At 46.6% G+C, this 15,000-nt stretch overlaps 1 protein-coding gene across 1 annotated transcript in view; it reads left to right on the top strand.

Moving 5' to 3' along the window:
- The window catches only part of LOC134461245 (coiled-coil domain-containing protein 148-like), a 95,345-nt gene that overhangs the window by 34,709 nt on the left and 45,636 nt on the right, over nucleotides 1-15,000 (top strand). Inside the window, exons 10-11 of the mRNA XM_063214028.1 lie at nucleotides 728-866; nucleotides 13,483-13,689. Of these exons, the coding sequence (XP_063070098.1) occupies nucleotides 728-866; nucleotides 13,483-13,689 (346 nt within the window). The remainder of the gene's footprint in view (nucleotides 1-727; nucleotides 867-13,482; nucleotides 13,690-15,000) is intronic.

Here is a 15,000-nt window from a genome sequence, read left to right as displayed (position 1 = left end):
AATTAAAAACACGTTTCCACTCACCACCTGTCCTGAAGTGATGTTTGAATTGCAAAGCTCCCACTCATTTCATTTAGTTTCTTACTTTTCCTCTTTCGACATTGCAACATGACCCAAACAAAAATTATAGGCCACCCCGTTCTTGTGCTCTCCGGCTGGCCTTTGCATGAGTGTAGTGTTGACATCATGTCAGTCCAATAGCTACAGTGTAGCTGGACTGAAGCAGAGTGGAGTGGGGTGGAGTAGAGTAGTTTATTCATGGTGAAGCGTCGGAGCCGGGTCATCTCAGGAGAGCCTCACTTTAACAGTGACACTCCTGCTGACAAAATTGAATGCAAAAGTAATTTTGCCTGACCAGACATAGCTGTTGCAAAATGAGGACATATGTACGCACGCATACGCGCACACACTCACTTGTGCACGTACACACACACACACATACATGGACACACAAGACACAACAAACACACACTATGTTTGTCTTTTTAATGGCGGCATTTGTAAAGCAATCATTTCCCATGGTGCTGAATAGAGCACTGTGCTGGTATGCTGCATGAAAGCAGGCTTGCCATGAAAATAGCAGGAGGTCACTTTTCATTCTCTCTCTCTCTCTCTCTCTCTCTCTCTGCTTTGCTTGACCTGTCTGTATGTCTGCCTGTTCATCTGTCTCTACTATCTCTCTCTCTCTCTCTCTCTCTCTCTCTCTCTACTTCTCTGTGTGTGCCAGGCACTGTGGCTGGTCCCCAGATGAGCACCTGCGTTTCCAGTTGACGGTGGGCCAGTACCCAGCGGAGCTGCGGAGCCGCCGCCACCTCTACATGGACATGCTGACCAGGCTCTACCCACACACGCCCAGACAACAGCTGGTCAGTACACACACACACACACACACACACACACACACACACACACACACTCGCATTGGCTTGTTGAAACCAACACACATGTACACACACACATGCAGAAAAATGTGCGCCCGCCGCCCACATTCATGCAGAAACTGCACACACGCACACACACGCACACGTGCACACACACACAGACACACACATACACACACAATTACTCTCACAAACATACACACACATGCTAACTGTACATGCACGCACAGGCTATCATATGTTATCTTTTATTCATGGAAATGAACATTGTACTATTTGCCTGGAATATGTTTATTCAACAATGTTTAACTTTTAGCTTCTGCTATCCATTAATATTATATGTTTACTGCAGGTAGTGTTGATCGTGACGTTATAGCCCTCAGCAAAAGAAGGTCTGAAAATAGTGTAGCACTAAAAGACTTTCAGATTAACCTTATCATTTTTAGTAAACACACACACACACACACACACACACACACACACACACACACACACACACACACACACACACACACACACACACACACACACACACACACACACACACACACACACACTCGGGGGAGTGAGGTTTAGTCACATTGCTGACCTCAATTTTAGTTTTGTTGGTCTTAAAAATCTTTTACCTCTAAGTAAATATGCACAGTATCAGCCCCTTGCACACTTCGGCTGCCAAACTTTTTCTTTATTTACATTGTGGTGAGAAAGGGGATGGTCGTACACACACAGACACACGCACGCACGCACGCACACATGCACGCACACACACACACACACACACACACACACACACACACACACACACACACACACACACACACACACACACACACACACACACACACACACACAGTACTGCCTTTGCCTTGGCCAGTTGTGTGCTGTGCATGGGAGGCTGAGCTGGCTGTAGTGTATGCAGTGTCACCCTTAGCAGGCATACTGTTCTCTCCCTCCATCTCTCTCTCTCTCTCTCTCTCTCTCTCTCTCTCTCTCTCTCTCTCTCTCTCTCTCTCTCTCTCTCTCTCTCTCTCTCTCTCTCTCTCTCTCTCTCTCTCTCTCTCTCTCTCTTCCACTCGATTTCTATATTTTTCCCATCTTCCTTCCTTTGCCATTCTTCTTCTTTCTCTTTCTCCTCTTGGTCAGTCTTCCCCTCTTTCTCTCTTTCTCTTTCTCTCTCTATCACTGTCTTGCTCTTTTTCTCTCTTCCACTTCCCTCCATCCTTTTATTTCCACCCCAGTCTTCCACCCACATAACCACCCGCCAGCCCACATCAACCGTGCTCCCATCACACCCAACCCCCACCACCACCCTCCACTCCATCCCCGCGGTGACCATGGCAACCCGGGCTCGGTGTGCGCTGCGAGACCTGTTGTCCCTATCAGTTCCAGCTGGGTGCTGCACTCCGGGCCCAAACAGAGCCAGGCGAGAGGCTGAGGCTGAGGCTGATGTCCACCACTTTCTTTCTCTCTCTCTCTCTCTCTCTCTCTCTCTCTCTCTCTCTCTCTCTCTCTCTCTCTCTCTCTCTCTGCCTCTCCACTTTCACCGGCACTACCACTTCCTAATCTATCACTCGCCCCCGAGAAAAGGAAGGGGGAGAGAGGGAGGAGGAGGAGGAGAAATGGAGAGGAAGGGAGAAGTGTCGAGTAGAGCATGATGGAGGGTGGCTGCAAGAGAGAGAGAGAGAGAGAGAGAGAGAGAGAGACGGAGAGAGAGAGAGAGAGAGCAGGAGGTAGAATGAGGGAGAGAGAGAGAGAGAGAGAGAGAGAGAGAGAGAGAGAGAGAGAGAGAGAGAGAGAGAGAGAGCAGGAGTCAGAATGAGAGAGAGAGAGAGAGTAGACAAAGTGGCAGACCCGCAGGGCCAAGTGGAACTTTGAAGAGATTTGAAGAGTGGAAGAGAGGGATTCGGTAAAGATAGATAGATGTGGTTCAATATATGAAAGTTGCTATCTAAGAAAGTGGAGGTAGAAGTTATGAGGGAAGGCGAAATGGAAGAGAGCGAGTGAAGGAGGACAGGTTGAGGGAGAGGGAGGGAGAGAGAGGGAGAGAGAGAGAAAAGAGATAGAGCAGCCCTTTAAGTTATCATTTAATTAAGCTTGCTCTTAATTAATGAATTCATACACTAGTCTCAGTGAAAGTACAGCAGACACACAAATGCGTACACGCACACACACACACACACACACACACACACACACACACACACACACACACACACACACACACACACACACACGGACACACACGGACACACACGCACACAAAACATTATGGACACACACACAGTGCCTCAGAGTCTGTTTGTGTATGTAAACTGTAAAGCCAGTGTGGAGGGGAGAGTCAGTCCCTGTGTCGTGTGCCAAAGCTCCTACTGTATATTATAACACACAGTGAGAATTTGCCATCATCATCCGACAGCAACCGTCACCATACATGCACGGCACAGCGAAGCCCACAGCTCAATGCGCTCCACTGCAGGCAGGCGGCGGTATCCTTATCTTCCGGCTCCAGTAGAGGCAGACACTGGAGGAGATCAGAGAGGGGTGAAACGGCCCGATGTGCAGAGTCATGTTTGGGTACTTTCCACACCACACGGCACCAGGAGCGTTCCTAGGGACGGGCTGACAGGGTAATACCCGAAACAGGACGGCACCACTGCGGACAGTGCAGCAGACACACACTGCATCTCGCCCCCGACTGCGGCGCGACAATCGCCAAATAGCGCAAATAGCATGTTATTTATGCACTATTACCATACTATTGCTATAATAACATGGTATTAGCATACCATTTTTTTCACCATGGGAGCGGGGTCAGGTTTGGTTGGCGGGTCAACGAAGGGGCCAGTCATTGTAGGATCGCCACTGCACATTTCCACATTATACCATGGTTCACCATCCATGTCAACCACACCACACTCTGGGACTATGCCACTGTATAATTGACCAGGAATAATTGACCACATGGCATGCAGCTGGCAGAATGAATGCACTCTGAGGTGGTACTGCGGCCACATCGTTCCATAGAACACATCACTATGGGAACGTATTACGCCACATCACACCACATTTTACATATACCACATTACCACACCACATCATATCGCGTCATTTTACATATACCATGTCATACTGTATGTCACGTCGTATCGCATCACATTTCACTACACCATACCACATCTCAACACACCACACCACACTTCAACACACCATACCAAACCACACCACAACACACCATACCACACCACACCACACCACACTACAACACACTACAACACATCATACCACACCACACCACACCACACTACAACAAACCATACCACACCACACCACACTACAATACACTACAACACATCATACCACACCACACCACACCACACCACACTACAACACACCATATACCACCACACTACAGCACACTACAATACACTACAACACATCATACCACACCACACTACAACACACCACACCACACTACATTCCGCCACACTACAGCACATCACACCACACTTCTCAACACCACATATACAGCACCACACCACATAACACTACTCTACATTACACCACAATCACCACACCACACCACACCACACTACAACACACCACACCACACTACAACACACCACACCACACCACACCACACCACATATAACACCAGACAATCTAAATTACACCACACTATAACACACCTCACTATACCACAACACAACCCTGTACCACACCACACCACACTACACCACACCACACTACATCACAACACACTCTTTCCTCACATTTCCACAGATGTACCGGTGACGCCAGGAGCGCGCTAGATGTTCACAGGAGTGTGAAATGAGTACACACAGACAGACTCCTCTCCAGTCCACAACATATGTGGCCATCACAGAAGCTGATCACCAGCCTGTGAATCCCTGAATCTCAGAAGACGCTTTTTAAATCTTTGTGTGAGTGTGTGTGGGTGTGTGTGGGTGTGTGTGTGTGCGTGTGCGTGTGCGTGTGCGTGCGTGTGTGTGTGTGTGTGTGCGTGTGTGTGTGTGTATTAGTGTGCGTGTGCGTGTGCGTGTGCGTGTGTGTGTGTGTGTGCAAGCCCGCCGACAGGGGGGACAAAGGGGTATGTTGTCCCGGGCCCAGGGAAATAGGGGGCCTAGATTTGGATAGGGGTCCCTTTCAGATGACTTTGTCCTGGGCCCTGCAAAGGCTGTCAGCGGTCCTGTGTGTGTGTGTGTGTGTGTGTGTGTGTGTGTGTGTGTGTGTGTGTGTGTATTTGTGTGTGTGTTTGTGTTTGTGTTTGTGGGTGGGTGTGTGGATGTATTTGTAGAGGTGGTTATTCATGCATTTTTTATCAGACAGATAAACAACAATGCTGTTTCCCTGATGGGCAGGATGTCATACCAGGCCCAACGCAGCAAACCTGTCAAAAGCTGCCATCGTTCAAGCAGAGAATAGTTCCGCATTATAGTGCACAGATCACTGCTTATGATGTGTCACATTTAAGCAGTAGAGAGAGAGTAGAAGTCTGCACACTGCAGCGCCGATTGTAAGACATAAATACTTTTACTCTTCTGAGCATTTAAAGGAACAGTCCACCTTATTTCAGGAAATTGCTCATCTGTAGTTATTTAAGCCCTGTGTAAATATGACACTGCATAGGATTTTCTCTCCAGGTGTTTGTGTAACTGAGGTGATCTGCACCAGTTCGCCACCCTGGGTTCCAACCCACCACCTACCAGCCAACGCTCTAGTTCGGGCACAAATGTACTAAAAAAGCACTTAAAACTGAATTAATAATTCAGCAGAGTGTAAAACGGCTATTTCATTTCGTCCAGTGATGACTTGTGGCTTGATGCTAATGGCACCACACACCTCCAGTGATTGTGCTAAGCTATGCTAATAAGGTCAGTCGAAATACTGACCACACCGAGAAGAGCAAATTATATGCACATTCTTCATGTGTAATAATCATTTTCGGAAATACTGAAAATATATGAAAATCGAAAAAGGGTGGACTGTTCCTTTAAACAGTGCCACAAACTGCAGTAATTACTGTAATCTGTTAACTTTGTGGATAAGCCCCAAGATCTACTGCGTCAGTTTGCCTATTTCACTATAGCGTCAGTTTGCCTATTTCACTATATCAATGCATGAGCAGACATAAAAGAGGGGTGTTCAAATACACTGCATGTTTACAAAGTCCAACAACTATAAATTCATTATCATCATCCATTGTTTATTCAGTGAAGAACTGAAAAATGATGATGAGCTTGCCTTTGCTCTGTTGTTTGGAATCACCTATACTATGACTGATATTTAAGTCTAGGATTACTGTTTGCAGAACAAAAAGATATTCACTGCTCCCTCATTTACAAAACGTTTAAAAGCTGGTGTTATCTTGGCTTGGTCATATTGAACCTTCATTTTCAAATTATTTTTTGGGAAGTTGGGCCCCAACTTTTGGGGTGCAAATGTTACTTCGTTGCCCTGCCCTTCGTTACCCAAATTTGTACAAAGTCCAGATAAAGCTACATTATGAAGATACAATGCCTTTGCTCAGGGATACAAAAATACTAGTCTCAGAATCAGGGCAGCTGACAGCTTTGACCAGGCCTATAACAAAATCATCTGAAAGGACCCAACTTTTCCCTTAGAGACTGGCCCACAATTGAGATGGGACGACTCATCAGTGCATTCTTAATATACAGTGGACTGAGCCTATAATAATTCTTATATTGGGGGTTGGGGTGGGGGGCTTGTCTATGCCAAAGGGCTGGTTTGTGGTCCTAGTACAGCTGTGGCCCGCAACAACTGACCCGGGCCTGGCCAGAATACTCGGTGGGAACTTGGGATGCAAATACCAGTCTCATAGTCTCATAGTGCTTGCCCCTGTGAGTCACACACACACACACACACACACACACACACACACACACACACACACACACACACACACACACACACACACACACACACACACACACACACACACACACACACACACACACACACACACACACACACACACACTCAGGCCAAATAGCAGTAGCAGCAATTATTTATGCAATGTGTTCCTTCCTGCACTACTGAAGTGCAAACAGCCATAATGAAGTGTTGATCGCTCTTGGCCCTCTGTGGAATTTCACTGGTGATATGAGGTCAAATGAAGATAAAACGTTCCTGTGTGTGTGTGTGTGTGTGTGTGTGTGTGTGTGTGTGTGTGTGTGTGTGTGTGTGTGTGCGTGCGTGCGTGCATGCGTGCATGTGCTCGTGCACGACGGTGAATGTGTGTGTGTGTGTGTGTGTGTGTGTGTGTATGAATGTGCGTCCCTATGTGTGTGCGTGCACGCCTGTGAATGTGTGTGTGTGTGTGTGTGCGTGTGGCCGTGCGCTCCTGTGTGTGCATGTTCCACACGTGTTGAACTCTTGTTGGCCTGAGGCAGGACTCTTCTTCTGACACAGATGCCCTGCAGCCGGGCTGGAGGGCAGGCGGACGAATGAGCAAGCAAGTGAGGGAGGCGAACCTGCTATTACTGTTATTATCAAGACAGCTTAATAGGCCTCGCTCCATCAGCAGGGGCTGATGTGATGCAAAATGCATGACTGGTGTTTTTTAGCCTTGAGGGTGAAGGTGGAGATCATTGGCCCTTTTCTTTAGCTCTATGACCACAGCAGTGTGTGTGTGTGTGTGTGTGTGTGTGTGTGTGTGTGTGTGTGTGTGTGTGTGTGTGTGTGTGTGTGTGTGTGTGTGTGTGTGTGTGTGTGTGTGTGTGTGTGTGTGTGTGTGTGCGCGCGTGTGTGTGCGTGTATGTGTGTAAAGTGTGGTTAGCGGTTTGGGGTTCGTTGTTTGTTCACCTCAGAGGATAACACCTGGCACGCAGAAACACAGTTTCCCGAAATCAGTGTTTTAAAAAAAGAGCCGTGCTGTGCAAGTGCGTTGATAAAGCACGCGCAGCAGCGGCAGCAGCCACCATTTTCCAACAAGAGGAGATTTTATCGCGCATGCATACATGCATAACCAATGCACCAATCAGCCCGTCATTCAGTCTAAGTAGGCCATTACTGGGAGAGAAAAAGTCAGCAGTGATTATGCTGCACTTTTTTTTACTCCTTTTACTCTTTGCACCGGTCTCTCGCTCTCTGTCTTCCTGCTGTTCCTCTATCTTTCTATCTTTCTCGCTCTCTCACTCTGTATTTCTCGCTATCTCTCTCTCTCTCTCTCTCCCTCTCTCTCTCTCTCTTTCTTTCTCTCTTCCTCTCTCTTCTTCAATGTGTGTGTGTGTGTGTGTGTGTGTGCGTGAGTGAGTGCGCTTGAGCGTGTGCGTGTGTGTGTATGTGTGAGTTTGCATGCATATGTGTGTGTGTGTGCGCGTGCGTGTGTGCGTGTGTGTGTAGCAGAGTGTGTTAGTCTAAGACAGTGGGTATAATGAGTGCAGGTGCTTTTATTCACTGCTCTGGAAAACCCCTGAGTCACGCCATAAAGCTTTTATCCCCCCCCTCATTTCAGGCTTTCTAGGATTTAGTACACCACGGCACCGGATGACATTTTCCCCCACAATGTCTTGGTGCGAGAGAGAGAAGAATTGTTTCGCTTAAATCTTCATTTCTTGCTCCTGGTGGTGGAGAATTACTGATAATATAATGACTTACCTGGAGCCATTCAACTATAAACATAAATAGCGATTAGAGTCTACAGCCGAAGAATAGCAGACAAAAGAGCAGAGTTTGCTCTTCACTAAGTCTTCTTCTAATGAGGATGGTAATTTCCTTCCCTTTTGTGTAAGAAAGCCTTAATTTACCCATAGCATATCTACAGTATGTACACCGACACAATATTTAGAAAATCACCTGGTGTGTGTGTGTGTGTGTGTGTGTGTGTGTGTGTGTGTGTGTGTGTGTGTGTGTGTGTGTGTGTGTGTGTGTGTGTGTGTGTGTGTGTGTGTGTGTGTGTGTGTGTGTGTGTGTGTGTGTGTGTGTGAGTGTGTGAGAGAGAGAGACAGAGAGACAGAGACAGGGCAAGATGGTGCTTCAGGATTGTTATCTCTGTGGCTTAACAGTTCATCATTCCAAGCCTGTTCGATTACAAGTGTGGCCATCTTCCCTCTGTCCCCCATATTTCCTTCTTCTTTTTGCGTCAAACACTACCGGGAACAATTGATCTATACTCAGCCAGTCCACAGACAGCAGTAAATATGTCATTTTAAACCAATAAACCTCTGGTACCAGAACACCATAGCAGAGCCTTCTGTGTCTTGTTCTAGGCCCATCGCGGTGTATAATGGCTGATGTATGGGGGTGTACATTTTCCCCTAGCTGGTTGTCAGGAGGCTGTTGCTATGACAGTGGGGAGATGAGGAGTCTCAGCGGAGTCCAATAAAGGGCTGGTTTGGAGGGCTGGCTGTCTGTGGGAAGCAAACAACACTACAGCCCCCCTGATGTCTGGTTGTCCAGGCTGCCGGTTGTCCGGTGTGGGTTGATAACTTGGTTAGACCGTCAGGTTAACTCAGTTTGGGCTTTGGTTTGGCAGCTTCATCTGCTACTACCACCGAGGGGATGTAGCCTGCAAGCTCAGGCAGTCTCTCTCTCTCGCGCTCTCTCACGCTCTCTCTCTCTCTCTCTCTCTCTACTCTGAATACACACATAGTCTACAGTTTTTAAAAATCTTTTTCATAAATCTTTTAAACTTTTTGTATCCATTTTTCTATTTTACTATTACAAAACATTTCCTTAGCTTTTTCATTCCATTGGTTTCCTATTTTACATGTGATTAATTAATTCACTGATGCTTTTGCAAAATAAAATTCATTATTATTTGTATTATTATTATTAGTGTCAGTTTTAGCAGGATACTGAACAGGTATAGCAATACAAGGAAATTCTAAAACATAGGCTTTCTCACGTTGCGTTTAACTTCTCCTAACTAACCCATGTCATCTAAAAATGTAGACAGGATGGCTCTAAGAAAGTGAAAATGCAAGCAATTTCCCACACCCGACGTTGCATCAAACTTCTCGACTTATGCGGCATGCCTCAAGCCCAAAAGGTGCAGACCTACCAAAAGCGAAGCAAAAGCTCTCACTTAGATTATGACTCGTGTCATATCCTGGGAACAGAAGCGTTCAGCTTGGATTAAATTTTAGCAGATTTTTTTCAAAGGACCTGTGTTCATTGCTATAGGCAATATAACCAATAATCATATTGAGTTGGCTATTATTAGAAACTTCTCCGGAAAAGTCTAAAATCACGGAAGAGACACGCTGCTCGTTTTTAAAATACTAAATAAAATGAACAATCAATATTGTATCGGCAAGTTATTAGTTAATAGTTGGCTATTATTAGAAACTTCTCCGGAAAAGCTAAAGGCACGGACGAGACATGCTGCTCGTTTTAAAATTATAAATAAAATAAACAATCAATAGGGCCTATTTTATCGGCAAGTTATTGAAACTCCATGGAATGAAAATCAAGGTAGCTAATTTCGACGAGGCAGCATAAATAGATAGGACGCCACTGTCGAGTTAGGCTACTGGTAGCTCATCTCGACAGAACACCGGTAGTTAACTTTTCAATGAATACAGTGTTGCATTGGTGGAACGCTGTGCATTATGGGGCTACTACGGTCGTGAGACTGACATGTGACATACACACAGTGCTGAAGGTAGAGAGATAATGGGCAGTGGTGCCAGATTGGGCGGTTTCCCGCTTAGGATGCTTAGGATGGCCTTGTGCGGGAAAAAAATGGATTTTAGAGGGGGGGAAAAAATCTTTTTGGGCATAGAAATCAATAGAATTGTGAGGGCTTTAGTGCTTCCAGGTGGGTTTTGAGATTTTTTTGGGCTGGAAATCATCAACCTCGTCTGGCAACCCTGATAATGGGCAGTATAGAGGTTGAGTGGTAGTGCAGGGTTGCTATTGACAAATCACTCTGGAGCTCTATGAGCTTTTCATTAATGAGATCAATGCTCTCGACTAGCTGACTGAAGCATGTCTATACCACCAGCGCAAACACCCACTTCACCACTCACTCACAAGTCATGAAGTAAATGTGGGATCCACCGTTGCATCCAGGTCAGGGTCTGTTACCATTGCAAGAAATATATAATAAAGGTCTGAAACACTGATTAATGCTCTCAGATGTTTCGTCCTTCATCAAAGAGTAAGTTAACTTTCCGTAAGTCACGAAAGCAGCAATTGTGCTGCTGGTGTGTGCACATTCTCTATATTTTCAAAATTCCAGTGCAAGCACCCACCTCTGTCCATCCTCCTCTGTCCACCCTCAACTGAACCTCACTCAACCTCTCCACACTATAATTCATCCATTGTTACCAGTCCATCACTGTTACCTGTCCTGTCTTGCACTTTATGTCAGTCTGTAAAATGTCAGTCCTGTGTATGTCTATGTCTTGGCATGGTATAGAGAGAAAACGTAATTTAATTTTCATTGTATGACTTGTGCATATGAAGAAAGTGACAATAAAAGCTGACTTGACTTGATCCAGGTTCTGTTAGTTAGCACACCATTTCGCATTGAGAAAACTCTACAGCTCTGTCCATAACGTGTGAAGTAAGTGAGGCATCTACACCTCGTTCCATCCAGTGCAGGCTCTGTTAGGCAGCACATTTCGCATTGGCCAAATGAAGTAAATGTGGCATATCCACACTTCATGCAGTGTCGGTTAGTTAGCACACCATTTAGCATAGACAATGTATTGAACTTTTGTGACCACACTTTGGGTGCATCCAGTGCAGAGTCTGCTTAGTTAGCACACATTGGTGGAACAATTTCACACAGGGCCCCAGGGTGAAACACCAATATACCCCCTCCACACGATCTGCCAAGGTCATAATTGGCCATGACCTTGGGCCATGGAGGTAGTATAAGACCTGGAGAGAGTGAATAAGTCCTACCCATTTCAATGGGGAATAATAGGCTAGTGAATTCAGCCAAAATTGAATTCATTTTTCAGCTTCCAAAATGGAGTTTCACAGAGCCCATTTCCGCCAACAGTTTACTCAGCCAATTACGTGCCACGTTACTGACTGACCAGAAAGCTATATCATCAGGAGCGAAGTGGCGTCGGAAATGAGCGAATTCGTGAAAATGGCGATGAGAAAGTGTCTCTCGGCGAAGCTAACTAGCCAAATCCTGACCCCCTGCCTTGGGCCCAGGGGCTTTTTTCAGCCATTTTGACAAAATATCTAGTTTCTTCACTTTGCCCTTGTAGGGCAGTACGCTGCACCTCTGAGCTCTCCTCTCCTCTGCCATTGAGGCCACGTGCTGGAGAGACTTCCCTCCTCCAGCCTGCCATGGGGGTTGATGAATAGCTCCAGGTTTCACTCGCTAGCTTGCCTGCTCACCGGCTCCCACGTGCCCCCAAGATGAAGGGCTTCCGCTGGGGGTGGGGGGAGCGTGGCCCCCTGAACGAACATCCAGTGCAGATTACTGCTGGGGTGGCTGAGTGCCGTTGGGTAAAGTGCTGGTGCTCTCGCAGTGCAGCACAGGTGAAGTCATGAGGTAGTGAAGCAGAGCCCTGAGGGCTGCTAGCATTGCACTCTGAGGAGGCAGGGAGGGAGGATGGGGGTAGGTGGGGAGAGGGGGCAGAGTGGGGGTCGGGGTTGAGGGATATTGGCTTGACTACATAGAGAAGTAGTGCTAAAAAAAGTAATAAAAAATATGATCTGCTTGGAACTTAGACACACACACACACATAACACACAAATAAAAAAAATTAATACACATAAAGTATGCACCTGTACACACACACACACACACACACACACACACACACACACACACACACACACACACACACACACACACACACACACACACACACACACACACACACACACACACACACACACACACCGGGAAAAAATATTAGGAGTCAAAAGGGTCCTTTGAGATTCGGCCAGTGTTTGTTATAACCTATACAGTATGAACATGTTCCCTGCCAGTACGCCCCCCAGGCACCACGCGTACTGTAGGAATTAATCTCAGGGTTGAGTGGGTGTTCGCCGCCTCCCCATGGGAGGTCAAAAATACACGCTTTTGTGTGTGTGTGTGTGTGTGTGTGTGTGTGTGTGTGTGTGTGTGTGTGTGTGTGTGTGTGTGTGTGTGTGTGTGTGTGTGTGTGTGTGTGTGTGTGTGTGTGTGTGTGTGTGTGTGTGGTGTGTGTGTGCATGCCTATGCATGGGTATGTGTGTGACTGTGTGTGACTGTGTGAGTAGGCGGGCATGCACACATCCGATTGTGTGTATACTTTATTTGTCTATATGTGTGTATGTACAGTATATGTTTTTTTTCTCTCTTCTTCAATGTGTGTGTGTGTGTGTGTGTGTGTGTGTGTGTGTGTGTGTGTGTGTGTGTGTGTGTGTGTGTGTGTTTGTGTTGTGTGTGTGCATGTACTTGTACTGTACTGTGCTATCTTCATGTGTATGTTCTGCTCTTGTTTGGTGTATTCTTGCAAGTTTATTGTGTGTTTTTTGTGTTGTCTATTGTGTTTGATGTGTGAAATTGGTGTGAAATTCAGACTTTCAGTGCCCAATACAAATTTCTCTAGAAGAGACAATAAAAGGCTCATCCTATCCTATTCTATCCTATCTCACCCAGATAGAGCACGAGTGTACCTGGGACTGGTACCGCTTCTCCCTGGCCCAGAAGAGGGCCCTGCTGGAGGGGTGGCGGCGCGACCGTGCGGAGCTGCTGGCCACGGCCCAGGCCGCACTGGAGGAGGCCCGGCTGCACCAGCAGCAGCAGGCCGCCCTGGAAGAGGACCGGCAGAACCAGCAGCACATCTGCAGCCAGCTCAGGGACAAGGTACACCATGCTACTCCATCAGGAACGTTAACCCTCTAACACATGATTATTATTAGGCCTATAGGTAGAACACCTCATCACCTGAACTAATGCGCACCATTATCATGTGAACATGAAGTCATTTGGTAAAGTACCATCCACCTGAACCCCTCTAGGTACTGTACCGAAACTACGAATGCCTCAAGATACCATAACATCAACTGATTATTAATCAACAACTAACACATCGCCACCAGAGTATTAAGCCGCCTGGGTAATATACCAGGACCATAACTCCCCGGAGTTTAAGCTCTTAAGCAGAGGTGGAGGATGGCTAGTTGGCTTGACGACAACATGTGTAGTGTTATAATTAGCAAAACATCTGCAGTGCGTGACCTCAGGGACAAGGGCATGCTGTGCATCGCTAGTAAACTCTCCCCTCTCTAAGCTAGTCACAGTGCTACGCTACCATCTAGCCTCCCAGTTAGACATCACTTTTTTTGCAACTGTACCCCCCAGTGCACTGCACTGTCCCAGCTGTGAAAAAAATAAACCTGACTCAGAGACCCTCTGTCAATGTTAGGGAGAGATGTTGCCCCTGTTATAATTCCTAAGAGGCCAGACGATTCTTTACATTGTGTTTGACATTGTAAAGACGTTGAACCCTGCTCACAAATGCAGCGTAGAGCTGTCAAGTACTTTGTTTTCCTCCCGCACACCGCTGACTCAGGGCCGTTGAGTCCAGTTTCGAGAAGAAGGCTACAACAACAGCAACAACACGAGACTCGTGCCAGGTATGGACTTGCAGAGAGGGAGTTGCAGTTGTTGATTTTTTTTGTACAGTACTTAAGTCCGTGGTTTGGGACCGTGTAGCCCGCTAAGTCAAATTACAGCGTTGGTGGAAAAAGACGGCACTGAGTCAGAGATGCAGCGCCTGTAATAAGCAGCAGATGTTACGCTCTCATTTGGCTGACATGACGGTTTGGAACGGAGTATGTTTGTACGAACTGGTCTGCATTTTTTTTAGATCTCATGTGGTGAAGTTTGAGAGGAATGTTAATTCCTACATCATTAATGGTACAGCAGATTGCAATGATCGGGCAAGCTTGGCCTGGCCAATCTTTCCAGCCCAGTGTGAAATCTATTAGCTCAGACAACTTCTCACTCTAGAAGTATTTTCTCATTGAGCTCCAGTCATTCGTCATGGCGTGAACATTATACGTGCGCGACTTCAGACGCCATGACCTGTCAGCAGAGTTGCTACTCAAAACAGACGAGTGACGGGAGGTTCAGACGGGCCCCAATTGGCCACGATTACTTATCTAACCTCCT

The sequence above is a fragment of the Engraulis encrasicolus genome, chromosome 13 (genome assembly GCF_034702125.1).
Source record: "Engraulis encrasicolus isolate BLACKSEA-1 chromosome 13, IST_EnEncr_1.0, whole genome shotgun sequence".
In the NCBI taxonomy this organism is placed as follows: domain Eukaryota; kingdom Metazoa; phylum Chordata; class Actinopteri; order Clupeiformes; family Engraulidae; genus Engraulis; species Engraulis encrasicolus.
This window is presented reverse-complemented; position numbering and strand designations above follow the sequence as displayed.